This window comes from Seriola aureovittata, chromosome 17 (genome assembly GCF_021018895.1).
Source record: "Seriola aureovittata isolate HTS-2021-v1 ecotype China chromosome 17, ASM2101889v1, whole genome shotgun sequence".
Taxonomy (NCBI): Eukaryota; Metazoa; Chordata; class Actinopteri; order Carangiformes; family Carangidae; genus Seriola; species Seriola aureovittata.
Genome location: NC_079380.1, coordinates 13934080 through 13960420, shown reverse-complemented (window position 1 = coordinate 13960420; position 26341 = coordinate 13934080). Strand labels below are relative to the sequence as shown.

At 38.5% G+C, this 26341-nt stretch overlaps 1 protein-coding gene and 1 long non-coding RNA gene across 5 annotated transcripts in view; both read right to left on the bottom strand.

The window, feature by feature from the left end:
• Positions 1-286: 286 nt before the first annotated feature.
• LOC130185849 (nuclear GTPase SLIP-GC-like) lies at positions 287-12998 on the bottom strand. 2 transcript variants are annotated; one of them, XM_056402561.1, is made up of 25 exons: positions 12956-12982; positions 12786-12855; positions 11338-11419; positions 10828-10940; positions 10568-10615; positions 10414-10443; positions 10060-10093; positions 9791-9883; positions 9283-9376; positions 8023-8239; positions 7684-7902; positions 6626-6826; positions 6330-6505; positions 4160-4253; positions 3992-4079; positions 3704-3825; positions 3179-3352; positions 2926-3083; positions 2455-2572; positions 2191-2299; positions 1949-2082; positions 1584-1665; positions 1377-1458; positions 1232-1280; positions 287-1050 (listed from the first exon to the last, which is right to left on the bottom strand). In XM_056402561.1, exons 3-24 carry the CDS (start codon positions 11402-11404, stop codon positions 1241-1243), a joined length of 2493 nt encoding a protein of 830 aa, XP_056258536.1. In that variant the 5' UTR covers positions 11405-11419; positions 12786-12855; positions 12956-12982; the 3' UTR covers positions 287-1050; positions 1232-1240. The 2 variants fall into 2 exon arrangements, with proteins under 2 accessions (XP_056258536.1, XP_056258535.1); XM_056402560.1 differs by having other exon boundaries at positions 12786-12998.
• A 10201-nt stretch (positions 12999-23199) lies between these two features.
• Positions 23200-26341, bottom strand: part of LOC130185411 (uncharacterized) — a 38954-nt gene continuing 35812 nt past the window's right edge. Inside the window, exons 2-5 of one of the 3 annotated variants that reach the window (XR_008830146.1) lie at positions 25652-25996; positions 25454-25493; positions 24761-24997; positions 23201-23288 (exon numbers count right to left, since the gene is read on the bottom strand). This is a non-coding gene — a long non-coding RNA (uncharacterized LOC130185411). Of the gene's footprint in view, positions 23289-24760; positions 24998-25453; positions 25494-25651; positions 25997-26341 lie in introns of all 3 variants that reach the window. The other 2 variants (XR_008830148.1, XR_008830147.1) reach the window with 2 other exon arrangements.

The window sequence follows — 26341 nt, the reverse complement described above, 5'->3', positions numbered from 1 at the left end:
TTTAACAAAAGTTGCTTTGTATCAAAGGAAGTATTTGCCATATTTTAAAACTGGGTTTGTGTCTTTTGGAAAATAAATGTGAATGGAATTTGGTTAACAGCAAGATATCTGTCCAGAAACAACGTGTCATTGCTCAGGACAATCCACAGACTTTTGCGCTATTTCTTCAGTAGAAAGTTCTTCCTGTACAATACAGTTGACAGTGAAGTCTGGGGGATTTCGTCGTTTGAGAGACAGGCGTAGAGGCAATTTTGCTCTAAGGTGAGGAAAGCAGACAATGAGTCTGTCAAGATTCAAAGATTTATTACTGAACAATATGTCAAATTAGAATGAACAACCAGCAATCAACACAATGATCATAAACAGAGGCAAGTATGAACACATTACTATTTAGCCAAATAGGGTGCAGTCTCTCTCAACCACAACGGTATCAAGAGTCTGGACACCATCCAATCTCTAACTTAGCTCTTTTATACAGTGACTATCAAATACACATGTTTAAGCGAACAGTTCAACTTTCATCCAGGGTAAAAAGTATGTTTATCTTGCTTAATCATTAACTGTTCATTTATTTGTGGAGATCAGTTCATACAGTTTGTTCATACATTAAAAGAGAATATCCAGTCCGATTAAAAGAAAATGTTACATGAAATGGAGGAAAACGGCTTTTTCCATTACAACAGGCATCTAAAAAATTTGACTGATAAAACCAAAACAATCTACTCTGCTAACAATCACTTGGTATATGTTGAAAAATACAGTATGTCTTTTTGTACATTAGGTGAACTGAACTAGAAATCCAACCTACCATTAAATCCTGTATTCAAGTTCAAACAATCATAAAATCAGAGAGACTTCTATCAAAATCTACCAGCAACAAAGTCATAATATAAAATCACAGAAAAAACATGAAAATGTATTATATAAACACTGTTAAATCATGAAAAACACAAAGCAAGAACAATAACTTGAACATATCCCGAGCCCTCATGCCTGCAGGGACATTCAGCGGGTCATCAGGCCTCTGCTGCTTCTCTCCACTGAGCAAACCTGAAACATCCACCAGAGAGATTAACAGCAGAGTCGTGACATTGAACAGTGATAACAAATCACATCAACCATTACTGAACATTTGTCCTACAAATGTGAGGACAGCTGCGCACACTGGAACACAAACTCCTACCATCTGTTTGAACGCTCGGTTTGGATAAACAGTTTGACCAAAACTTACCTGCAGAAGTCATGGACTCAGAGCAGCTGGGCCAGGAGGATCAGTGCTACTGTAATTAAAAGCATCATTAACATTATTCAGAATAAAAACAGCTCATAATCTATGCCCTTTAAAAAGATTATGGAAAAATTAACAGAAGTTTTACCCAATTAGTGATGTTTCTTCATCTAGGCTCGGCTTCAGTTCATCATAGTGACTCTTTACCATGTCAATGTCTTCTGAAACATCTACCAAACAAGATTGTGTAAAATAAGTGCATTATTGGAAATCTGTTGATTTATTAATTTTAGTGATATATTTACAAAGTTCTCAGTGTTCTATATAAATGCTTTTACTTTGAAATGTTCTCTACCTGGGATTGCGTAATCATGTGTCTTGAGTGACACCTCAGTTGATTCCTTCAGGGTTTTTTCAAGTTCCTCCAGGATGTCCCGCTAATTCAGCATCAAAATCATTATCATTCACACAGAATTGGCTTTTTAGACGTGTGTTTAGATGGTCAAAATTGTTAATTTCATCACAGGCTTTTTTTTGTTTCTGTCCTAGAATCATAATGAATGCACATTCCTAAAAGTAACTGCAGTGTTTTAGTAGCACAAGCAGCTTTCAGAATGATGCATATTGAATGGAAAAAGCATTCATGTACATGATGACAGATGTACAGTACAATATGTTTTACTATATTGTCATTTTTTCATATTATAAAATATGACAAACCTTTAAGTTGGTGAGGTAGACCAACAGAGAATCTTTAGCCTGATCAAACATGGTGTTCTTTGAATCATGTACATGCCTCTCAATGGTGTGCCTCATGTTTTCCAGTGTGCCCTGTCCTCTAAATTCTGCTGCTTCTACAATAAAACAGGAAACTGTTGTCAAATTTAATGTTTCTATCATGACTGAATGTAAAGGTGTATTATATAGAGACAGGTTGTGTATATCATGATCTTCTTTATTACTTCTATAGCATTCTTGCATGTTTTCCTCAATTGTCCATGTCAGACTGCTGTAGATTGTTTTCTTGCGCTTACGGATGAGTTTGTTGAGTTTTGCCTTAATCTTTTCCTCCTTGAAGAGAGAACATAAAGAATAGATTAACATACTTATCTGAAAAGCAATTAATGATTTGAACAAATTTTCCAAGCAGAACCCGAATTTTCCCACAGGTAGTGTTATACATATTATCATATATCATCATATATATTAATATTAACATGTTTTACCTCTGTCTGGAGAAAAGTCAGCTGCAGCTCGACCTCTTTGTACTTTTGTATCAGCCTCTCTGTGTCAAGTGAAAACGCACTGATGACTCCTTTGAATGGTCCACATTTTCCTTCATTTCTGAAACATGTAAAAAAAGTTGAAATGTTTCATATATTTAATTATGTAATTTGAACAAATATATTGTCTGTGAAGATTCTCAGTCATCTAGATTATGGTATTTTGTAGGTAACTAGACTTGCTCGAGGTTCTAAAAAATATATAACCTTCTCCAAAAGGCTTCTGAAAAAAGCCTGTCACGTGAGAGGTGAAACATCTTCAAGAACCTCAAGCAGTTGCCTTCGTATAGCTCTTAAATATATATATTATAAATCATCATTTGTAGAAGGCAGAGTTTCTTAATTCTAGCCATTCACAATAGTTTGTAAATGGGCCAACAACAGGTTTTATATCCTCATTAAGTCATTTCTTACGGGAAGGTCTTCCTGAATTCCTCATCGATGCTGTCAGTCAGACATGAACTTAACTTCTCATTGATGTTTATTTGTCTCCTTTTTTTTGGTTTATAGATGCCGTTATTCTCAACTACACACTTCAATATCTTGTGAAAACCGTGAACTGCAACACCTCTCTGAATAAAAACAGGAAAAAAACATCTTTAAAGACACTTTCGTATGAGGTGCAAAACTATAATCATCATTATAAAAGTGTAATTAAAATACATACAGGATGTAAGATGGATTTCAACTTAGCTTCACATGAACGTTTTGAATTTTCAACCCCCTCAGTAAGGCATTTTTCAAAAGCCTCAGAAGCCTCTTCCATGGGTTTTCTGACTTTTTCAAGTTCCTGCCTTATGTTTTCTTCAAGTTCTGTGCACACCTCTTTCTTTTTTCCAGCCTGAAATCAAACACACAGTTACTCATGAAATCTTGTTGGTCTTGAGTATGAACACCCTTTAATTGCTGTGTTTATATGGCCTCTTTGAAGTAACCCAACTTCAGTAAATCAACAACCTTGATGGATACATTTTCTTAAGGGTCTACATTACATGTTGACCCTTCCAGTTTTTAATTGGCATTAAGGTGTAGTTAATCCATTAGTCAGTAAGAAGTCATTTGACTTTTCCATGTTTTCACTGCATTTGAGCATAATTTACTTATTTACTATGAATATTATTATTTTCTGGGAACATTAATAACAATTCAGATGATTAAACACAACGAAAGAGGTTTTATTACTTGATCTTACCACTTCCCTGCATCTCGCCCCTTGAATCAGAGAGAGAATCCCATAAGCTCCAGACACATAGTTTAATGTCACTGAGTGACAGTCATTGAGCTCTTGCAGAAATTCCTGCAGTTTGGGTATTTCTGTAAAAAAAAGAATTAAATAAAAAAATAATAATTGTGTTTTACATATTTATAAAACTTAAATTTCGATTGTTAGTTTTTTGTTTTTTTTTAACTTAAGTGGTGAAAATAAACTAAAACATACATATTTGATCTACACCTTTTCTATCATGGAAACTTCACCTACCAGTGTCATCTCGTCTTAGACGTTTGTTTTTCAGAAACTCTTTGGAGCTCACTGTGAACACTTTAAAATACTCATCACTGAAGTGTTTCTGAAAAAGACAAAAAGTTTTTTTTATTTTAACATAGTCTTGCAGTTGTAGAAGATATTCTTGCAGTCTATCTAACTCACCTTAATCTTGGTTTGTTTTCTGAATTCTGTCATCACTGTTTCCTTGGCTTCCATGTTTCTTTTAAGTATGAGAGCATAATCACCAGCTGCTGATCTATAAAAAAAGATTTGTTTCAAGTGGCAACTCTGTTTAAAAATATAGGATGGTAATATACAATGGCAATATTAACATGTTTTACCTCTGTCTTGACAAAAGTCAGTTACACTGAAAAGCACTGAAATTTGTAATTCTAACTTTTATTTTTTCTATGTATGTTGACTGTTCTGCCTATAGACAACATTTTTTCATGTTCAGCTGACTCTCTGTGCGCTGACTGAAATACTCTCTAGGTTACCCTACCAATTCATTTGAATGAATTCAAACAATGTCAATGAATAATGTCTCCATTTTACCATAATAGCACCAAATTATAAAACTACATAGTACTTCACATGACCCCTCCAATGAATTTACAGTTACATATCAGTTCCTTTCTCAGAAATCACAGAAAGCTTTGGGGCTCGTAAAATACAGCAGTGGACTGGCTGCAAACACATAGAACACAAGCAAATAGAGAGACGTTCACTTATTTGAGAACACTATCAATTTCTACAACTGCAACTGTTAATACAACAATAGAGTATCAAGTGATGATGACTTTTGTAGATTAACTTGAAAGTTAGCTGTCTTCAGTGAGAGTGTAACAAGTGCACAAGTATGCTTGTTATAATCTAGTGTTTTTCAGGTGATCCTTGTGACTTAAATAATTACTGTCCAAATAACATATTACAGCTGGAGCAGTCAAGATTGAGACCATTTTATAGCACAACAGCTGCTCTTTTCATTGATATATCTAAAGCATTAATTGATTCAGTTGAACATGATATTCTACTGGATGAACTATGCTCAATTGCTGTAAATAAACAGTCATGTCTATCTCTCAGATAGAACTCGGACAGTAGTTTCCAGTGGTTTCAAATGAACTACCGTTGGTGTTAGCACAAGTGTTCCACAAGGGTCCATTCTTGGTCCTCATATACATTAACAATATCATCTCTGCCCCCAAACTGTAATGTACACTTTCATGCAGACAACACTCTTTTATATGCCACTGTCTCTTCTCATATTCTGGCCAATGTAAATCTACAGTCTGCTTTTGACACATTTCAGATCTCTGTCATTAAACATAAGCTTGTTTTAAATTCTATTAAAACTAAATGTGTTCTCTAGGTCACTTAAGAGTATCCAGCCGACTGCCCATATCCAAACCCTTCATGGTCATGAAATTGAAACAACTGAATGCTATAAATACTTCAGACTCTAGCTGGATACCAGACTCACTTTCATGACCCATGTGGAACACCTATCAAGCAAACTGAAGGAAAAAATTAGATTTTTGTACAGAAACAAATAATTTCTCTTCTGCTAGTCCAAAGACCATTGTCCAATCTATAATTCTGTCTGATTTTGATTATAGTGATATTGTATATATGCATGCTTCTCCCACCATACTGAAGTCTCTTGACTGTGTATGACAGCGCACTGTGCTTTATCACAGAGGACAGTTCTGCCTCACCATTGCATCCTATATGAAAAGGTGGGGTACTCCTCCTTAGCAAATAGAAGGCACATCATTGTATGTTGTTTATTTATATAATTCTACTGCAAAAACTGACTGGTTACCTCTGCTGTCTGGTTATATTTAAATACAGTACTTATAATGTCTGGTCACAGGACATATTTACTTTAGCTTCACCTCTTGTGCACACTGAACTCAGAAAAACTGGGTTCAAATACTATGTATGTATTTAAAATTACACTTGAACATGCTTTTCTTAAATGTGAAAATGCCCCACCATAATTTTACTTAGTTATACAGCTTATAACTGATGCTTGCAACATAAACATGCGTACATTCACACACTCCTACCATCTGACTGTCATTTTAAGCGCTGTTTGTTGTGTGTATGTGCCACTGGGGCAGGAATCATGATGCCATGCATATAGATGTTATCATTCAATTAAATCTACATACTTTTTTCTCAAGACTGGATCTCACACAGTTATTATAAACCTGGCATGGCACAGATTCAAAGAGCTTTTGCTTGAGCTCTTGGCAACAACATGCATCACTGTCTTATTTGGATGTTATATTTAACTTATCTAATTTTGGTTTTGTAAATTACTTACTGATCATCTGAATCTTCAATATGATCAGACTTGCTGCAGATAAAGTGAATGCGCTGACACTCGCCACCATTTCCCATGAGGCTACTGGCGTCCTGCAGGATCTCCCAGGGTTCTTTCTCTGATGCTGCTCGATTAATGTCAGTGACAATCCACACAGTAGAACAACTTCCAACAATCTGAAGAGTTATAACAGAAAGTTAATTAGGAATAATTAATTCAATTATCAGTGCTTTGTAATAACATGATGTCACAGTTTCCAGATAAGACTGTAATACTCACTGATATGAATAAATTACCTCTTTCCACATTTTATCTCTGCTCTTGTTACGGTCCCCATTTCCAGGAAGATCCACAAGTGTGACATGCTGGAGAAGATCATTATCAGGCACCCTGACAGTCACACACTTCACTAGTGGCCAGTACCACCTCTTCCCACTCTGTCCCACTTTTGAGTCACTTCTCGTGTATTTCAAACATTTTGCAGACAACTCTTCAGCCTGTAAGAAATAACAAAATAACGTAAGACAATGCATGTCTGTTTACATAATCAAGTCCTCGCCCCATTTTGAATGAAACTCTGCTGGCTGCATTTTGAACTAGTTTTAGTTGCATACATGTCTTTTTGAGTAGAACGAAGAAAAGACTTTGACTTGCTTGAGCTGAATGCATGGAGCAAGCAGCTTTTCAAGATCCTGTTTGGACAGCTAAATTTTTCAGCTATATTTTTCAGATGATAAAAGGCTAACACTATGATTCATTTAATATGACTACTAGAACCTCTGACCTTTGAAAAAGTCAAGGTCCACACCTTAATCACCTCAGTTTGGTTGTAATTCAGCAAAAGACAATTCTGACACCCAAAAAAAAAGCAAATCAATAGATATGACTATTGTCAGTGGAAGTATGACATTGATGTTATTACTTTAAAAAAGGACTATGAATAGATGGAATATAGGTCATGCTGACCTGCAGAGAAATCAGGTTGGTTTGGTTACAATACCTGGAGCAGGTTCCAACCTGTCCAACAGTAAAGTGTGACCAAGTGGGACAAAAGCATCATGGAGACTTTATAAAACAAGAACAGACATTTTGCCTGAGTCTGTATAGTCAATGTCGTCTAGACATTGGTGGCCAGTGTCGTTAATGATTTTCCTTCAAAGGATAAATTTGATTTTGGACTGTAGTTGTTGAGCACAGATTCATCGAGTCAACCAAAATTGTTTCCTCCTTAAAATATCTAGGCTGTAAACAAGTTTTATAGACCTTGATGATTGTGAATTCATAACATCTACTGGGTCAGACAGGCAAGAATGGTTTGAAGTGATATATAGATATGATTTATTTTTAATCTTACTGATTCACATGTCAAAATCTTCCTCTTGGAAATAAGAAATTCAGGAATTTCTTTGAAATATTTGCTGTCCATGATGTTTTCAGGTGGTATGTTTTCCCATTCTTCTCCATACAGTGCTGATAGCTTTTCAACAGTGTCACGATAATCATCATCATCTTCCTTTTCCTGATCTGCATCCCGAAGAATATGATACACAGACCACAATTCATCTTTCCACTCCTAAAAAACAAAAGTGTAATTATGTTTAACTTAATTATGTGATATGTAATGTAACCAGAAACTTTATCTTTGCAGCTACACTGTAACAGTAACTAAAAAAAATAAACACATTAATTTTACCTCTTTTGTTATGAACTCAATGTCTGCCTCGTACTTTGAGTTTTTCTTGTTAGCCTCCACTTTAATCATGACTGAGGTACATGCACTGACACTTCCAGAGGGCAAAAGATTCCTCACTCCAATAACAGCATTTATCAGAGAGCTCTTTCCAGCTCCGGTTTTACCAAACACACCGACCAGCTCCCTCTTGTCTGTTTCCAAGTCACAGATTTTATTCCTGTTGGAAAAGAGTTTAAATATGGGTAAAAAAAAAAGAGGCTCTGATGAATACCTGCAATACCAAGCAAAAACTAAGTCTAGTATCAAGGTCACTTTGGCAACACTGGAGAGGCAAAGCTCCTGTGTACGAGTCAAGGTAGTAGTAGCAGATCCATCCAATCGTTCACACCGCTATAACCAATACGGTTTTAGACTGAGGAAGTACCAACCACTTAATTAACATACTGACACAGGAATAAATGAATAAATGTAGAAATAATTAAATACATGTAGAGTATAATAGTAAAGTAAAGAAATATAGAAATATAAATAAATACATAAATAAGTCTTGAAATGCATAAATAAATAAATAAATAAATGTAAAAATACAGAAATTGCATAAATAGCTTTTTTTATTACCAATATGTTTTTATTTAGCATTTATTTATGCATTTAATTATTCGTTTCGGCATTTATTTATTTATACTTGCTGTATTTTATATATCAAGGCAGCATTGGCATTTCGATGATGATGGATTTGAGTTACTTGACAACACAACATAAAACCAACAAAATATCAACGTCAGCCGTCATCAGTATTCTACGTCAAATTGAAGTTGGCAATATGACGAAACAAATATTCAACCAAATATCAATGTCCAATGATGATGGTGACCAGCTGCGTCACTGGCTGACACAATACTCATACAGATGTGCAGTGCAGTTCGAGGCAGTTTCTTCCTCAGGGCTTTTTGAACTTTGATAAAATGTACACCAAATGTAACCAACACAGCCAGGATGCAAATGCTTTCAGTCAAGATGTCAAGATAACCTTCCCTTACTTTAGTGTGTAGTGTAGTGACTTCTCCTGGGTTAAGACTTAATGTTATTCTCCTATGTCATAACATGTAAAACATCCCCTTAAACTTTTACAGAGACATATCCTGTTGTTGTGCAGATATGTTTTTAACATTACTAGTAAGAGCATGATCATAATGGAATGATCCTAAAAGGAATTTCCCTAACAGGTTACAGTATTGGTAAATGAAACTTGACACTTACTTAAGGAAAGCGTTGAACCTTGTGTTGTCTTCGTTTTGTAGTCTCATATGAACATAGTTCATTGTTTTTTTCACATTAGAGAGTATTTTTTCTTCTGTCAGAGTAAAAGTAAAGAAGTATTAAACAAGAACCATGAACAGTGTTTCCAGTTAATGCACAATGAGGTCTCTTGATAAACAAAACAGGAGGAGCGTCTCAGAGTGTATCATCACGTTTATACTCTGGCCACACAAAAAAAGGTTGCCCGGGTTTGAAACATCATCCAGAATGTATAATGTTGCTATGGATGTCCTGCTGTTTAATATACATTGATCGCATCAGTAACATGTATGCTGTTGACTGTTTGAGGCGTTCTGATGTGATAAAAGACACTGGTCAGCCAGTGAGAAAGTGTTTTCTGTGGCCAAGGTACAGAAACACGTACTTGACATACAAGGACATTTTCTTTAGATGTTTTAACCCTATAGTAGGCTGTAGTTTTATTTTATTTAGAAAGTAATATAAATACCTGAGTATGATGCCAGTTTGTTGTCACATCGTCGTTTACTGGCTGGTGACTGAAATTTGGTGGACTTACCCTGAAAATCCAACTTTCTCTTTCCTTATTGATTTTTTTTTTTCATAAAAAACAGAAGCCAAAGAGAAAAGTTAGCTGCATGTGCCTCTCACAATATTAAAACATGGTCCCAATATAGTTGTTTAATCAAAGCAAAATATTATGGCCTTGAAAACACAAATGAACACTAAATATAATCAATAAGACATACAATATCTCACCTTTATCCTTTTTGTCACTGATGGACTGGCAGAGCTGAGGATGAACATAAATATTTGATCCATAAAACAGTATTTGATCAAGAAATTATGTTCATACAGGCTTTGTCCTCCAACAGAGAACTGAACACATGTATTTACAATTCACACAACCCTGGGAAGTCCAGAAAAGGCCTAACAAGTGATTACATTCACTGTCCTTTTTCCTCAGTCAACAACACTATGATCCAGTGAGACAATTCTTCAGTCAGAGGTGACTTTGTTTCTCAGGACACTTTAGTGTCTCAAATGCATATGCATGAAGAATAGAGGAACATTCACTGCTTACATGCCTGTGAAATTCAATGTCGTCCTTACCTGAGCAGAATCAGCTGCTTCTTCATGCTCCTGTTGACACAGAACATAAAGTGCAAGTGTAACATTAAAAAAAAAAAAAAAAAAAAAAAAATCTGTATCATTGCAATAAAAGTCTTAGATTACACCTAACAGTATGAAACTGTATTCAACTTACGTGAGCAGAAGAATCAACTGTTTCCTGATGTGCTGGGTTTTGTTCTGCCTAGTGACAACAGAAAATATTTCTAATCCATAACAGTAAAAGAATGTTTTATTTAATTCTAGTAAATGCCATGAGTCCATCTGTAGGTGTCATCAGAACATTTAACAGAAGTTCATGCTCCTGTAACTGTAACAGCATGTCTCCACATAAATTGAATTTATGACACTAAACACAGGAACTGTGTAAAGTATCTTTACAATGCAGAACTTTACCTTTAACAACTTGAGTCTCTTCTTGAATTTTGCTCTTGGTCCCACTTTTGTGATCAAGGCATCAATTTCCTGATCACCGAGACAGTAAAGACTTTCTGTGTCAATGCCTTCATCTGTAATTAAAAAATATTCAGTCATGCAAAAATAAGTGATAATTTCAACTTAGAGCTGTTCTTGCACCTGTTTCACTCCCTTTGTTTCAACTTGAAGAACATGTCACCCTCACAGAGCTAACAGCATTCTCCACTTTTCAAGCTTGATTTCAGTGCTTCCTATTCATGTTTTGTTATTGCAAGTACACACCATGAACACAGACAAGAATTACCAGAATTTGTCAACATTTATCTCTCCCAAAATTCGATGTAAAGTGTGAAGGATATGTCAGCATTTTACTGAACAATAAAGTTGCAGCATGTTTATATAATGTTAGTAGATATTTAGATGTTTCCGTATTGGTAGGTCACATCAGTATTATATCTGTGCCCCCAAAGAAACATGGTAATACTTTACCTTCAAATCTCTCTATCAACATGCCGAGACCCCATTCTGTTAATTTATTACAAACAAACTCATCCATGTCCAGGAACAGAAACTGAAAGGTAAACAAATGACAATATTTAAACAATCATCAATGCTTGTCAGTTAAAATAAATTACATTTAATTGAATCTTGACGTGTGAAAACAAAAACCTGTTGAATGTATACTAACCTGAAAAATCAACTGTTTCAACAGTACACTATCCAAACATATACATTGAGTGATGATGTCTGTAAATCAGTAACTCATGCAGGTTTCAACACATCTTAAATAATTATTCACTATTACAACATCCAGAAATGTTGGGCATAGGTTCAGGGATTTAGCATGTGAATAGGTGGGTGGAAATCCACACACACAATCCACAATAGCAAACACAGCAAATTCATCATCTATTGTAGCTGCTCTCTCTTCTAAGTTTTGTTAATGTTGCGTGTTGTTGGCCAAGACTTTGTAAAGGTGGATCACAACGGAAGCACTGCATTTTGATGCCTCCAGCACAGCTCAGTTTGTTTTGGTGCCTCAGAGCAGCAACCACTTCCTTTGCATTCATGTCATACCAAGTCAGCTTTTCCTGCCCTTTGTACTTTAAATATAAATGTTATCTGTGAAGTCGAGACTGCAGAGCAACTTAATTTCCACTGTACAAAGCAGTGACACAATAATCAATTGTCTGGACCAGCTGCATTTGTCTTAAAGTAATTTATGTTAAGCACATTCATGATCCAACATTCTTCCAATTTAATATCCAAATCACAGATCTCTCTAGCTCACACACTCTTGTGAGAATATTCATAATTTAAAAAGCTCATTCCTTCTTATTTCACTGTGTCATAAAACAAATGTTGAGAGCAGGTAATATTGAGAGATTAAATACTGATAACTGAATAATCTTGATAATCTTGATTTTATAATATACCAGCAGGGAAAGTTAATGACACTGCAACATTCACAGTGGGGCAGTATATTTAGTTTAGCAGATTTATTAGTAGTCATAGTTTAGACAATAAGTAAACAAGAACAAGCTTAACCAAAGGTAATTTTTTAGTTAACGTTACTGTGATATGTGGTTCAAAAGAAGGGACATAATTCAAAAGGACATTTAAATCAAGAAAAAAAGAAAAGGTAACCCACTGATAAAAAGCACTATAAAGTGGGTGGGTAAGAAACTTCTTGCAAGAATCTTCTTGCACATAGGCACCGCCTGCTTTGAATGCCTTCTACCAGTGTTTCTCAGTAAAATAATAATTAGCCCGATAACTTATTACTATCAGTGAAATCAGTATGTGTTAAAGAAGTCTCCTAGATATTTGTACATATCTGATAGAGAGCCACAGCACGAAGGCTGGTATACCCCTCATTCTAAGGCTTTACCTGGATACAGTGACTCCGAGAATAGTTGGAGAGCAAGGGGCCTTACCGAAAAGTAGTTGAAGAAGCCTTGGGTTACTGAAGTGACCGGAACAAAAATGATGATCTCAAAATGAAGTCTGAAAATACAGATAAATTAGACAACTATTCCTTGTTAGAAAAAGGAAGTAATTTGTAATCTAAAAAAATCCTTTATTCTGTCTAAATATTCTCCCTTACATCCTTCTTCAGTCTTTTCCTGTCTTCTGTCTAAGATTTGTCTAAGCTAGTGAGCCTAGTCTTCCTCTCCTCAGAGTTACATCTCCTTTTATGGAGCTGAGGGAGGGGTTCACTATTTCTATCCTATCAGCACATGGTAAACATTTAAAAAGCAAAGTAAGAATTTTATTGGTTATATGAAACCTGCATTCAGTTTACCGGAAAGCGGATGATCACCACTGGGCATATTATTAGTGTAAACAGCATCCTGTTTTCTAAGACAGACAGACACTGTTTAATGAGAATGGCGCCAGCTGAGGAATGGTTGCAACATACTGGTCCAGCCACAACTTATGAACCATATCTGCTAGCAATGTGTGTTTTCTATTAACAACAGATGTCAACAGTACATCACAATTATGCAATGTTTAAACAACAGCTCTGAAAAGGCCTTAAAGTCTGTGGATCAAAGCAGTCATGTTTTCTCTTTTCCCACTTTGTTTTTCTTTCCTTGTATGTTCTCTTGAAGAGGAAACTCAGGCAGAACGCACTCTTGATTTCTGCTCTCCCCTAACAGTGCCCTCTGAAATGTAGTGGAATTGAAGTATAGATTCACATATAAAGGAAACACTCAGTATCTCAAGGTACTGTTAAGTATTGCATTTGAGTCAATGTATTTTTAACCACCCTTAAATGAACAGGAACACAGAGGACGGTTCTTATTTTTCTAGATTTCTGCCTACCCAAGCTTAAAGGCTGCCTCCAAGAGACGGTCCTCTATAGTTCTCATCATTGTCACGTGCATTGTAGAAGCCAGGAGCTTTTTTCTTTTTTTACAACTCAGATGGCCTGCCCCTCCGCTTTTGTTTCAAAAAACTTAAAGGGACAGTTCGGGTTATCTGACATGGGGTTGTGTGAGGTAGTCATGCGTAGTCGGTGTGTGTGTCGACTAGATCTAACACATCAGTATATATAGTAAGTATACTAGATAAAAGTAAGTGTACTAGATAAAACATAAGCACACATTCACTTGTGTTTAAAATGCAGGCATGTGCACAGATAACACTTTTTTTTATTCTGTGCTTTTCTTAATGTGATCACCAGAGGGCAGTAGAAGTCAATGTTTTGCTGAACAGATGTTTTTATTTATCCTTGCAGTATGCATGTAATGTTTGAGCATGGAAGATTTGTTGATAGAAGACTCAGAGATCTGTTCAGGATGTTTGTCATTATTTTTAAAGATAACCAAAATCTCACTATTTTTCTCAGCTTTTCTCCTGGATTAATATAAAAAAAGTAGTCCTAAAAATAATACCACTTTAATGAGCTGTACCATGAGTGTCTGTTATTTACCAAAAGAACAGGTATGAAGTAAGCAGACGAGAAAGTCTTCGTGCCAGGATCAGAAAGCTCAGTACTATCAGTAATTTCCTATTTAGATGATATTGCCCAGCATTTATTATTTGTATTTGTGCATGGACACTATCAGTCATAAGGTACACCTAGCTAAAGCTCATGTAGTGTAATAGAAAAGTCCTGCATTAAATCCTACCTTCATGAAGGTTTCAATGTCCAGTTTGTCTTGAAACTGTGTTAAAGAGGTGCTGATTCAACTGTATGTTCATTTTTCATCATTTTTTTTTAATGTAGTCTGTGGAACTGTTGAGCTGCATAGCGTTGTGTTGCGAGATGTTCCTATTATTTTGTCCACTCCACTAAACTCAATGAGGATAGGCTAATAACAGAAACACCTCCACCACCTACAATGCAAGACAGCTGAACAGTCTCCTAAATGATCATGCACTTAAATCAACACCTCTTTAACACATTTTCATCAAAAACTGTCCATGACGAAGGACTCATTGCAGGACTGTTGTATTTGACTGCATAAGTTTAGCTAATAATAATGAAATGATGAGTGTAAATCTGGCTCAACATCTCCAAAAATACTGGGCTGCGTGGATAATATTATGTAATAACGACGTAAAAGTCAGATATACTGTCATGGACAGACAAATTTATACATGAACATCAGTCACATTTAGTCATACATGAACATAACCTCTTATATTACATTGCAAACAAAGAACTTTGTCCTCTGTCCCGAGCAAATAAAATCTGCCACAACAAATGTTCCCTTCCTAAAACTAACTTTTTTTGTTGACATCTAACCAGAAGAACTCATAAGAAATTAAATATTTATTACAAAAAGTATAGCCTCTCAATCATCAATTAATGAACAATAAAACATTAAATGCATCCTTAGTCACACTTAAATCACATAACAACGTCAAAGTCTTTTCTCCTGAGGGAGACCATTAGCCTTCTTGTTACTATAGTTAATGCTAATTTACCTGAATGTTCTGTTCACATAGAGATCTTTGATTGGGCAATTTCCCCTCAGCTCTGCAAAGCTTTACCCCACCTTTCAGCTCATTTCAGTTTTGGTTCATTCTCACCCTTCTTACCGTGTCGCTTTTGGCCTCAACAGACAGCTGTTTCAGTGAAAAGGCTCTGATGACTAACTGTACACTAACAGGCACCAACACCAAATGACAGGCAGACAATGTTAGTTATGAGTTATGGAATACAGAGGAGGATTTAGCAGCTAAAAAGCCAGATATTTCCCTAAAAAAAAAACAGCTAAAAGATCATTAGAGTTGCATTAAGGTGATAACACACGACTCCTAATGAATGCTCAGTTGCTCCGTGTCTGCTGAATGTGTAAAATAGCAACTTTTTGCTAACAAGTTTATCATATCAACTTCAAAGGTGGTAATATATCAGTGTCATGTTTACAGCATGTTCTTGCTGCATGTACCAAATTATTTTTTATTGCAGGTTTAAGAATGAACAATTTACAAATTATGTTTTACTATCTTTAGCTATCTCAGATGACAGGATCAGAATCAAGTACACCACCATAGGTGCACCATAAGTACAGAGACATTAAGCCAGGCCAAGCCAAGAAACTGCAGCTCAAGGTGTTTCTCAAAAAGTTGTTCACCAGCCCTTGAGGTAAAGAGAGGCAGGCGAAAACGTTAGACATACCTTTGTGTATGCTGAAAACAGTTCAACAATGTCATAAAATAAAGCACCAAACAGAACCATAGAATCCCCTCTCTGCCCCAGTGTCAATAATAAGGATCAAGAGAGTAGGATTTATTACAAGGTTGCTGTACTGGATTGCAGAGGCCGAAGTTAACTCTGCTTAATGTACTTGCAACTCAGATTATGTTTGGGTGACTCTGCAAATGAGTGTCCCTGTTCACCTGCCTCCAGTGCCAAGCCCAGCTGACCAGACCTTTCCATGACCTTGCTCGGTGGTGACAGCTGCACCCAGTCTCTATGGAACACAACACCATCCCAGAATGGGCCAAACAACGGTTCCTTCAAGACAGGGTCCCTCAAGACGGACAGACCTGGTCTTGAGCGCGACCTGACTCAGCCCCAGCCACCCAGGTGTGCCCTGCTCGCCCCGGCACAACAACTCTCCTATTTACCATGCATTTACCTCACTTTACCTCATTTCCCATCATTTCCCTGCTCTATATTTGTAGTCATGCTGAGCAGTCGGGGGATTTTCCTGTTGACAGGATAACACTCAAACATCAGAAAATCCAGAAAAACAGATTAGTGGTCACTTTGACACTGTGGATGTGAGAATTAACAGACAACAAAACAACTAAAATCAAAGTAGAGAGTAGAATGAGGCACAAAGGTGAGAGGTGCAAATAAGTGTATATTACCTCTGGACTTTAACCAAAAATAGGCAAATGCTCAACCTGCAGGACACCTGTGTTTGCTCTTTCCTGAGTACAGTGTGTGTGTGTGTGTGTGTGTGTCTTTGTACTGCCACTTCCTCTGCCCAGAAAGAGTCATTTTTGGGGCATAGTCATTAAGAGATACTGTAAGCAGTAAGAAATTAAACCTACTTTAATGCCGATCCTTATCTAGTTAAAACCACTCGTGATTCTACTCTCGTACTCCCCTCGACTCGCACTAAGTGATGTCACACCACAATTACTGCTACTGTGTTTATCATCATCTATATAGTTTTACTCATTGAATGTAGGCTGTGGATATAAAACCAGCCACCGGGGGCAGTCTCCTCCCTTTGCGCTTCCCCTGCCTGTTATCGTTTTTACTATCCCTTTTGCTACATACAAACAACAAACAACCTCACAGCTAGCAACGTATTTGCTGAAAATAGCATGTTTTGATCAAGATTTGGATCATGCAATCACACAGTCGTCATACGTCTTTGCTGTTTTTTGTTTCGTTTTCTGTGCAGGGTTTTAGGCATTTTATTGATTCTGCTCACTTGCCCATGTGCAAATATTCTACCAAAACAAGTTCACCTTTGACACCATTTTGCAGGGACACCGTCACTGCATCCTGGGCTCAGTGCACTTACCACTTTGAGTGTTGGACTTGGACTGAGCCTCACAAATATCAAACCTTCCAAGCAGTTCTCTGACCCCGCTCAGATATTTAGGTAAGGACTGTTTCACCCCTTGTTCTGAGAGCTGTTAATGCTTTCCTTTGGGTGCTGTCAAAAACAAAAGATAGGACCACCTTTGGCAGGTCATGGTGGTCATGTGGTTAGGCAATGGAGTAAAAAGACATTTCAGAAGTTTTGAGTTTGTGGGTTGGATCTTCAGGTAACCTATTGTATTTTGAAGTCTTGCAACTAGAGAAAATACTCAAAGGCTGGAAGAAAGACTATGAGTTGCTGGTGAGATGGCTTAGGGAGTTAGAGGTCTGTTTGGTACTAGCAAACATTCAAAGGCTATAGCAAAGCAGTAATTGGCTGACCAAATAGCTCATGGTTTTAAAACACCGCTTGAAAGATTTGAGGTTGTAAGTTTGATCCTTATGAGGCTCAGACAATTTTGAACGCCAACAACCAAAGTGAAGATGGAAAGGGGCTCGAGAGAAGCTACCAGTGTGAAGAGGAATCCTGTCTGTTGTTGGTACCTGGAGCATGAAACCAATCCTGTTACAGACCTCTAGAGAGACAAAAGCAGGAGGTCAAATGCAGGCTGTGCGTGTGTATGTGTGCGTGCGCATGTACAGGCGTATGGAGTTTGTCAGTATTCTAGCAGTGGGTAAACACTGCCTCTGCACCAAAAGCTGTGGTGGTAGTGATGCTGTGCATGGTAACTGGAGGAAGACAGGTCTCTGCCCAATGTAAAGCAGATTAACTTAGTGTGTATAAATCCAAATAAGCAAAGTGTACTGGCACCGTCTCAGGGGACCTGAGATACCTTCTATAAAAACCCTGTAGAGGATGCCAGTGTGAGAGTGACGCATTCATGGAATGATGCTTCCACAAAGTGAGGGGATCAGTTTGATTTAAGAGGCTCCAAGTGAGATCTTGATAACTGGGGAGGTTCAGAACATTTCCTCCTGTCAGAGTAACAAGGGTTGTTCCCTGGTAACCAAACATGACCAGTCGCACATTCAGGATACATTTGATAGAGGAAAAACAGGGGAAAGATAAATCTTCATTGCTCTTCTTCCTTTTCTCTCTTTCAGTCTCTCCTTCTTTCTCACCTACCCTCTGTTTCTGACCATAAAAGGCAGGGATGTTGTGTGATGGATGGCAGCAGAGCGTCTGACTGAACAGGGAGCTGTGGTGCCACTCTTAAGAGTCCCTGCAGTTTCTCCATTCAGCTCCATTCACGGATGACAGCACTGGGGGAACCCCCTCTCCTACTGAGCAAAAACACCACATTCTGCCTGCCAGTCCACCTCCCCACTCCCCTCCCTTGTCCCCCGACCCAGACCTAGTAACACTGCTGTATTTTTATAGTGTTTGACAAACTGCTCCTTAGCAACCAGACCAAAGGCACCAGGAAGCCCAGGAGGCAGTACATCTGAAATCAGCCTCATTGTTCATGGGAGAGATAAAATCCATCGATCGTATGTGTGTATCTTTCCCTATCATGAAAACCAGACATTCAGCAACTACTTTTACACACAGGCTATATATCGAGCTAAGGTTATGGTATAAAAACTCAGGCCCAAAACAACACAAAGGTGGCATGAAATCCAACTTCTAAATTATAAAATATTTAAGTGTCACATGCTCCTATATGGGTTTAAATTATTTTCAGAACCATCTCTGGGATACTGAAATCACTTAAAACACAACTGAAATGAAATTGTGCCACGTCCTAGCAAGACTAATTTTCTTTAAAGTTCTTAACCTCAGCCACGTCTTTTCCACTTCACGCCCAATTACGGCATATGAAGTCAAGTTCTGCCCACAGAATAAAATAAAGTAGAATGAGGTGTGATATATGTACTGCATTTTATATAGCGTTTTATAGGTACAAGGAAAATTGCAGAACTTAAAGATCCATCCTCGTCCCGCCTTTACATTTCTATATGGAATCAGCACCTCTTCACTCCAATAAATCTGACTGGGCATGACTGTATGAGCTGAGACCTACTCTGTTGACAGCCTGTTTCACTGAGTGGAAAAGCTAGTATTGGACACTGGACATGTTGAAGGAGCTGAGGCTGTCTCACGACTCTGTAGGATTTTGGGAAAGTTAACAACATCACCTTTCCTTCCAGCTCTTCTTCCATTCGCTCCCTCCTTCCCACATCAGAAGTAAAGAAGTTACCTCTGTAAAAGGGATCCTACCACCAATGGTTGCTTCTATATCATCATGGATATAGAAACTTTCCTCTTTTCAATACGTTGTATGTCATATTTGATCCTTTCTGATATTTAAGTTGCAATAATATTCTGTCGTTAAAAAGGATCCTTGCAGTTTGACAAGTGAATCAAAAGACCTACATCAACACTCCTCGTGCACCTCTTGAGAACTCATTTTACAAGGTGTTGATTTAACATCTAATGATGCCATGATACACAAAAGGTGTTGACAGTCTTCTGACGAAATACAAATCTCTTGCTGCTGCATCATGTGTCTCCATGTGCCTTGAACGCAGTCTGCGGCTGTGTCTCCCCAGCGTGAGAGCTCAGGCGAGCAGGCTCATCTGCCGCCAGGCGTGGTGAGACAACTTCCACATCCTCCTCTGTTGCTTGTGATCTCCTCTCTCACCCCACCAGCATGGCTGGGCATGCGGCTTAGCACCGCAACTCCACACAATAATGACCATCCCAGGGCAAGTTTTTAATGTTCTCTCACGCTCGCTGCTTACAGATTTTATCGGCTGTCAAGATTGCACTGTGAACACGTATTTTGCTATTAAAACGAAATTCCTCCACTGTTGAGGAAATAAATGGAGTGGATTAGCGCTGGATTATTTCAGTAATAAGGCTCAGACACTTTACTTCCTGTGTTTGGCAAGACATCAGCTCTCATCACAGATTGCATTACATGGTTATGATTTATCTGGTGTAATTACTCCTTTACTATTTTATATTTACACCATGATTTAATGCCAAATTGAGGCTCATAGATAAGCATTTTATAGAGGTAGCAAGCATAGCATCACATGCTTCTCTTCCTGTCTTTTGGTGGCTCAACACTCAACCTGACATTAGTGATCTACAACCACAATATAGCTGGGCCTGATCGTGCCAGACCTCTCTGCTCCTCATCCACTATTGTTTTGCCTCCCCTCCTTCAGGAGAGAATAAAAAAAACCCTTCTACTCTTTGGCTTTGTGTTTTTGATTACCCTAAATCTGTCGAGGAGGAATTTTAATTTGTAGCTGGGCTCAAGAGAGTGTGACGGGGAGCAAGGAGGGAGAAACAGGTGCAGTGGGGTAGAGTTCACTCTTCCCAGCTATGGAAATACACACGACTGATGGTGATGAGTTTATTTTATCAAACACATATTTTGGAGTAGTTTTTTTTCTCTGTAAGTCCATAAAGAATGCAGTTTTATTTCTTACATCTTCTATGCTCTCTTCTCACCTCTGACAACCTTACTGAGAGATACTGTAGGCAGCGACGACAAGACAAGAAGACTATTGTGTAAGTTAACAAATATAGGTCACACACAGAGAGACAGTAACAGCATGGATTTATTTTCATTATCAATGAATGTACTCATTCATTTTTCAATAAATCAACTCATAATTCATGAGAGATTTCAATCACATATATGACCCTCATTGTGGTGTTAGAGCAAACCAGCAGATAACTAAAAGATACATCCTCAGTTGGCACCATAAATGTAACAAAATCCATCTAATAGTTGCTGAAAATATTTCAGTCAAGCTGACCTTTCCATTTCCAGAGTCATAATTCTAGCATGGCTAAAAAGTATTCAAATGATTAATCAGTTATCAATATTGTTGCTGATGTTCATCAGCAATCAATCAATCGATTGTCCATTAACTAATCAATGAATCAACACATTGCTTCAGCTCTAATATTAAGGACACCATTTCCCTAAGGACCTCTGAGGTCTGTTGTGTATGGTCCCCACCATGCAGCTCATCCACTGGGCCCTCCTCCTTACAATGAAGCTTCCTTGGATTTGTCAAGCTGCTGGCCTCAGTGAGTCCTCATGAGTGATCGTTTTATTAAGCTTCTACTTTGGCACATGAGTGGAGGGAAGGAATGGCACGATGGAGAGAGACGTAAGGAGAGAAGAGAGAGAGAGAAAGAGAGAGATTTTCCTTATGAACAGCCTGAAAGTGACACATTATTATTAAGGGCTATTAAAAGAGGTAAATCCACCAAAGTCAAAACATACTTTCAGGGCAAGAGAACAAGTTTTAATATTAGGAGTGCAGCTAAGCACAGTATTTAAGGAGCTCATTCATGCTCTGACCTTTTCTCCTCTCTCTCTCTTGTCATTCCCTCCCTCCTGTAGTTAACACAGAAAACAAATCCAAAATTATTCAGAGTGGGAAAACATAAATGTAGGCATATGGAACTTTACTGCTGAATGGAGCACACAAAAGACAAAGTGTTGGCTTCTGCGTTCTCAGAGAAATCCTTGTTTTATAGGCGAGACTGTGTTTGTATTCATTTGGGTTTATTTAAAACTTTCCAATCTGCCTGGTAAATGTTTTAGGAAAAATTAAATCTTGCAGTGAAGCTGCTAACTATTGAGGGTGGGAGTGGTGCAAAGGCCAGGAAGACCCAGGGTGAATGCTCTCTCTCTTTCACTTCAATATTGACAGACAAATGGAAAGACAGACAGAGACACATAGTCCATACATCTGCTTATACATGTTCACCCATTCACAGGCAACAACTTTAGTGCTTCTTCACACTATTGCAGAGATGATAGAGGAGTAATTGTGCAACGTCTGGTGCAGTGTGTGCAAAAGTTACTGAGAAATTTCTGAGAATCATCAAAAACTAATCCTCTCTGACCTACAGATGGCGCAAGACAACCAGCCATAAAGTAATGTCTCTGCTTTGACCCATGTGATTCTGTGTAACTGAGACAAGCACTGAATGTGTGACTCCTTAGTTTGTGTATGTGACCTGCCTTTCATACAGTTTCATACACATTGGCATGTTCATCTCAAGAAAAATTCTCTGTTGTCGGATAGGAAAAAATTATTAATTTTAGATTAATCATTTAAGTCATTTTATTAACCAAAAATGCCAAAAAATAATTGCTAGTTCTTCCTTCACAAATAGATAATTTCCTGTTTTTTTTAGTGTATGTAATAATAATGTAAATATATTTGGGTTTTAAGATGTATGGCAGACAAAACATGATGTCACCTTGGACTTTGTGAAATTGCATTCTATAGACCAAAGCAATAGTCAGTTAATAAAGAAAATAATCAGCGGTATAACTGATAATGAAAATAATTGTTAGCTGCAGCCCTACTGGAAACTAAAGTGCACTGTAAGGTGTTTACATTTTTTGACACCATTACACTCCCTGAATATAATTATACACCTTGATCCACAGTAAACTTGACTGCACACATCTCTCTATACTCTTTACATGCAGCCGTCAGTGACTGCCAAATGATTTTTATCTACCCAGTGTAAACATATAAAAGCTATATCTGACTGTGGGAGCTCCTCTCTGACTATTTGACTATACAGCAGCAGTGTTCGTGGAGGCCTGACTGGCTTCAACGGGATCCTCCTCCTGGTTCCTCCACAAACATTAGGAAACCTCGAGGAAGAGCAGCTGATTGATTCAGTTTCCACGCTTCCTTTTGCTGGAGGGAGTCTGGGGAAGTCAGGAGCTGACTGGAAAACTAAACATGACAGCGCCAGAGGAAGGTGTGGCACAGTCAATGGATGGAGGGTCAGGGTGAGGGAGTGAGGGGGGGGGGGGGGGGGGGGGGGGGGGGGGGGGGTTAAGCTTTTCAGGCTCCTCAGCATTTGCACATATGTAGAAATCCCTCAGCCTCCCTGTCCCAGGTCTCACCACTCAAAGTCCTGAAAACACACCAGAACGCCCTCAAGTCAGTATCAATATTTGCTGTACCAGAGTAGGCCTCCGTGCCTGTTATTGTGTGGGTGAACTGCCTCCCTGAGTGGCTGCTCACCCCAGGCCCTGCTATCTTTAAACCTTGATGGATAGTAGCTAATATGTGAGGCATGAGGAGACAGGTGAGCATGCCATGCAGGAATACCAACCTGCACCATGTCAGACTTTTTGGTAGGGAGACAGGCCAAGATTTTCTTCCCTTCTCCTATCATTTTTTTAGTACCTTGAAGGTTTCCATGTACATTGTGATGGAAACTGGTTTCTAAAGTATATAAAGATAAAGATCAATATACTAAAAAACGGACTTTAGCCCTATGAATCTTATATTTTGGCCATGATAGCTGACAGTCTGACAGGAAACATGGGAGAGCACGAGAGGGATGACATGCAATAAAGGGTCACCAGCTGGAGTCAACTTGGGGACATCCTGATTTCATGCTTCTTTGACTGCTGTCCTGTCATGTGACAAAACTCTTAATGTGCCTCCTACCCAAGGTGGGTGAAGCCATGGGCTCTTTTCAGGTGTGTGTTTCTAGGTGGGATGCACCTGAGTCATAAACCTTTGCTCTTTAACTACCAGCCCTTTAACTGATGGCCCATTAGATTGGCTAACTAACCCAAATGCACCGCCCAAAGGGATCAGAAATAACAGGGCTGAATGGGGCAATTGTAGACGAAAGAGAAAGAGGGAGGGCGGGTAGACACAGCAGGGCATGCATCAAAGTATTTATTCAGTATACTCAACCCTACCCCCAGTGCCTCCACCACAAAGCCTCAGGGGATGCACATCTCATATGATGTCAGCAAAAGAGGGGGAATTTTCCATGTATTAAAAGCTGCATAAATGATTATGTGAGCTAGCGCTTTCCTAGTACATCCTGAGTATGCTGCAGCACTTGTAACTCAAACATGATCATGTGCCTGTTGGACAGATAACATCTGAATGAAAGTCTTGAAAAGCTGGCTATTTTGCTCTCCTGTAGAGGGGGTTAAATGCCAGTGCTAGATGAGCCCAGTGGCTTCATGCCAAAATCCCAAGCCTATTGAAGTTTATTCAAGCTTTAATTCAACCCTGCCAACAAATATTTCTTTGAGAAAAAAACTGAGGAGAAAAACAGAGAAAGAGAGAGACAAGACAGGCTTGCCAGTGGAGAAGCTCCATGTATACAGAAGCATATTACAGCCAGTAAGAGTAGAAGCATCAAATTGCCTCAGCATTGGACAGTTCCCAAGAGGGAAATGCACACAGCTATCATGTTTCTTCTTGTAGTTTGTTACACAAGTGCCTGAAGTTGTCTTAAGCCGTTTTCCCTCCTCTCTATGAAAGCTGTGAAGGTTGAAAGAGGTCAGTTTTGTGACTAGCAAACACATCTAAACCTTGTTGACTGTAAAAATTAATTTGTGTGCAATAGCATCCTACCTTTCTGTATTGTGCCTCTGTTTGTTTGTATTATAAGCAACTTTGCAGATACAGTTTTGAAGGAAGCCAGTGCAGCAATAAGCTGAAGTGGTGTTAAGTTTTCTCGCTTCCTGTTGATGTTCTCTTCTGTGCCTCATCTTTCATGTCAGACTGTCATTGGCGTCCTGCAGGGTCGAGTGTTGGGTCACGTCAGTGTGGTGCCAAGTGTCCTGGTGTCTCCATTGCCGTAAAGCCATACTAAAACACATATGTATGTACAAGGAATTTACACGCGCAAACAGGCAGACACAAATGCCGATGGTACACACATATGTATGTGACATGCATACTGCACATGCATGCACAAATGTATGCATGCTCACATAGAGCGTAGACTCTATCATGACTCTAGTCTCTTTGCCACCTGATCAATCATCCCAACTGCCATTAGATCTACAGGAGAGGCATTCCTTCCTAACAACTGGAGAAGGGGTATAGTGTGTGTGTGTGTGTGTGTCTGTGTAAAGGGAGGAGGGGGGATTGAGACATGAGGGTGAAAATGTCATGTCTTAAGTCTAATCAATTTGAAAAGGGATATATTTTCACTCTAAGCAAATGAGTAAAGTTAGTATGGCTGAGATTATCTGTTTATGTTTCTTCCACAGTGGATGAGGATTTCCTTCTTTTTATAAAAAAAATAATAATTTCTCATACCTTGTCCCATCTCACTTCTCACAGGCGGTGTGAAACATAGCTGGGAAATGTAAGAGGGAAAAAAGCCTGTTGAAAAGCTAAAGAGAGAGTACAAAAACACTACCTCTAGTTCAAGTCATGTTAAAGCATGTTGTGCACCACACTAGTGTAAAAGTAGAAGAGGAGGAGTGAAGAGTAAAGCCTCTGAGGATAAGGTACCTTATCTCCCCTGCTGTCAGTATCTTTCACCCGGTCCCTCCTTCTCCTTGGCTCTCTGCTCTTTGATTTTTCTCTTTCTTCTGTTTGCTGAAAGAGCTGACTGTGCTGCTCTCAGTGAGCGCTCCAAGGGAGCGTGTGTGCTGTGTATTGTTCCCTTCTTCCTCAATATGATGAGAAAAGCTTGAAATAACAATGTCTGGGGGTGGAGTGAGACCCCTCTGTTCTCTGTTTCATCTCTTCTTTCTCTCTCTGTTCTTGCTTTTCCAGATGACAGTGATGCTCTCTGCAGATCTCCTGCAGGTGTGGGCCTTTTGACCTCCTCCGGGACAAATTGCAGACTCATCCCTGTGTGCACACACACACACACACACACACTAAGATGTGCATGGAAATGCACGCACAGACATAAAAGCTCTAGCCCATGCATATTCTTGCAAGAACGTGGAAATCGTTTCCATCCTCACAGTCAAAACCTGAAAACACCTACTACTGTTAACCATCAGGATGCAAACTAACTGACCATCCATAACAAAACAAAAAACTCAATATCAAACACAAAACTCAACACTTATACAGGCGCGCAAACATGCACACAACTTCAACCTCTCTGACTTGAAGAGAGGACAAACATATGCACACTATGCAACTATGTGGACAGGATTATCACAGGATCTGACCTGCTGACCTTGA

Coding starts and splice junctions, on each gene's coding strand:
- LOC130185849 (XM_056402560.1), bottom strand. CDS start 11,404: ATGGATGAGTTTGTTTGTAATAAATTAACAGAATGGGGTCTCGGCATG. Junction 10,444..10,567: donor CAGTTGATTCTTCTGCTCAC/GTAAGTTGAATA, acceptor CTGTGTCAACAG/GAGCATGAAGAAGCAGCTGA. Junction 3,826..3,991: donor TCTAAGACGAGATGACACTG/GTAGGTGAAGTT, acceptor TTTTTTTTACAG/AAATACCCAAACTGCAGGAA.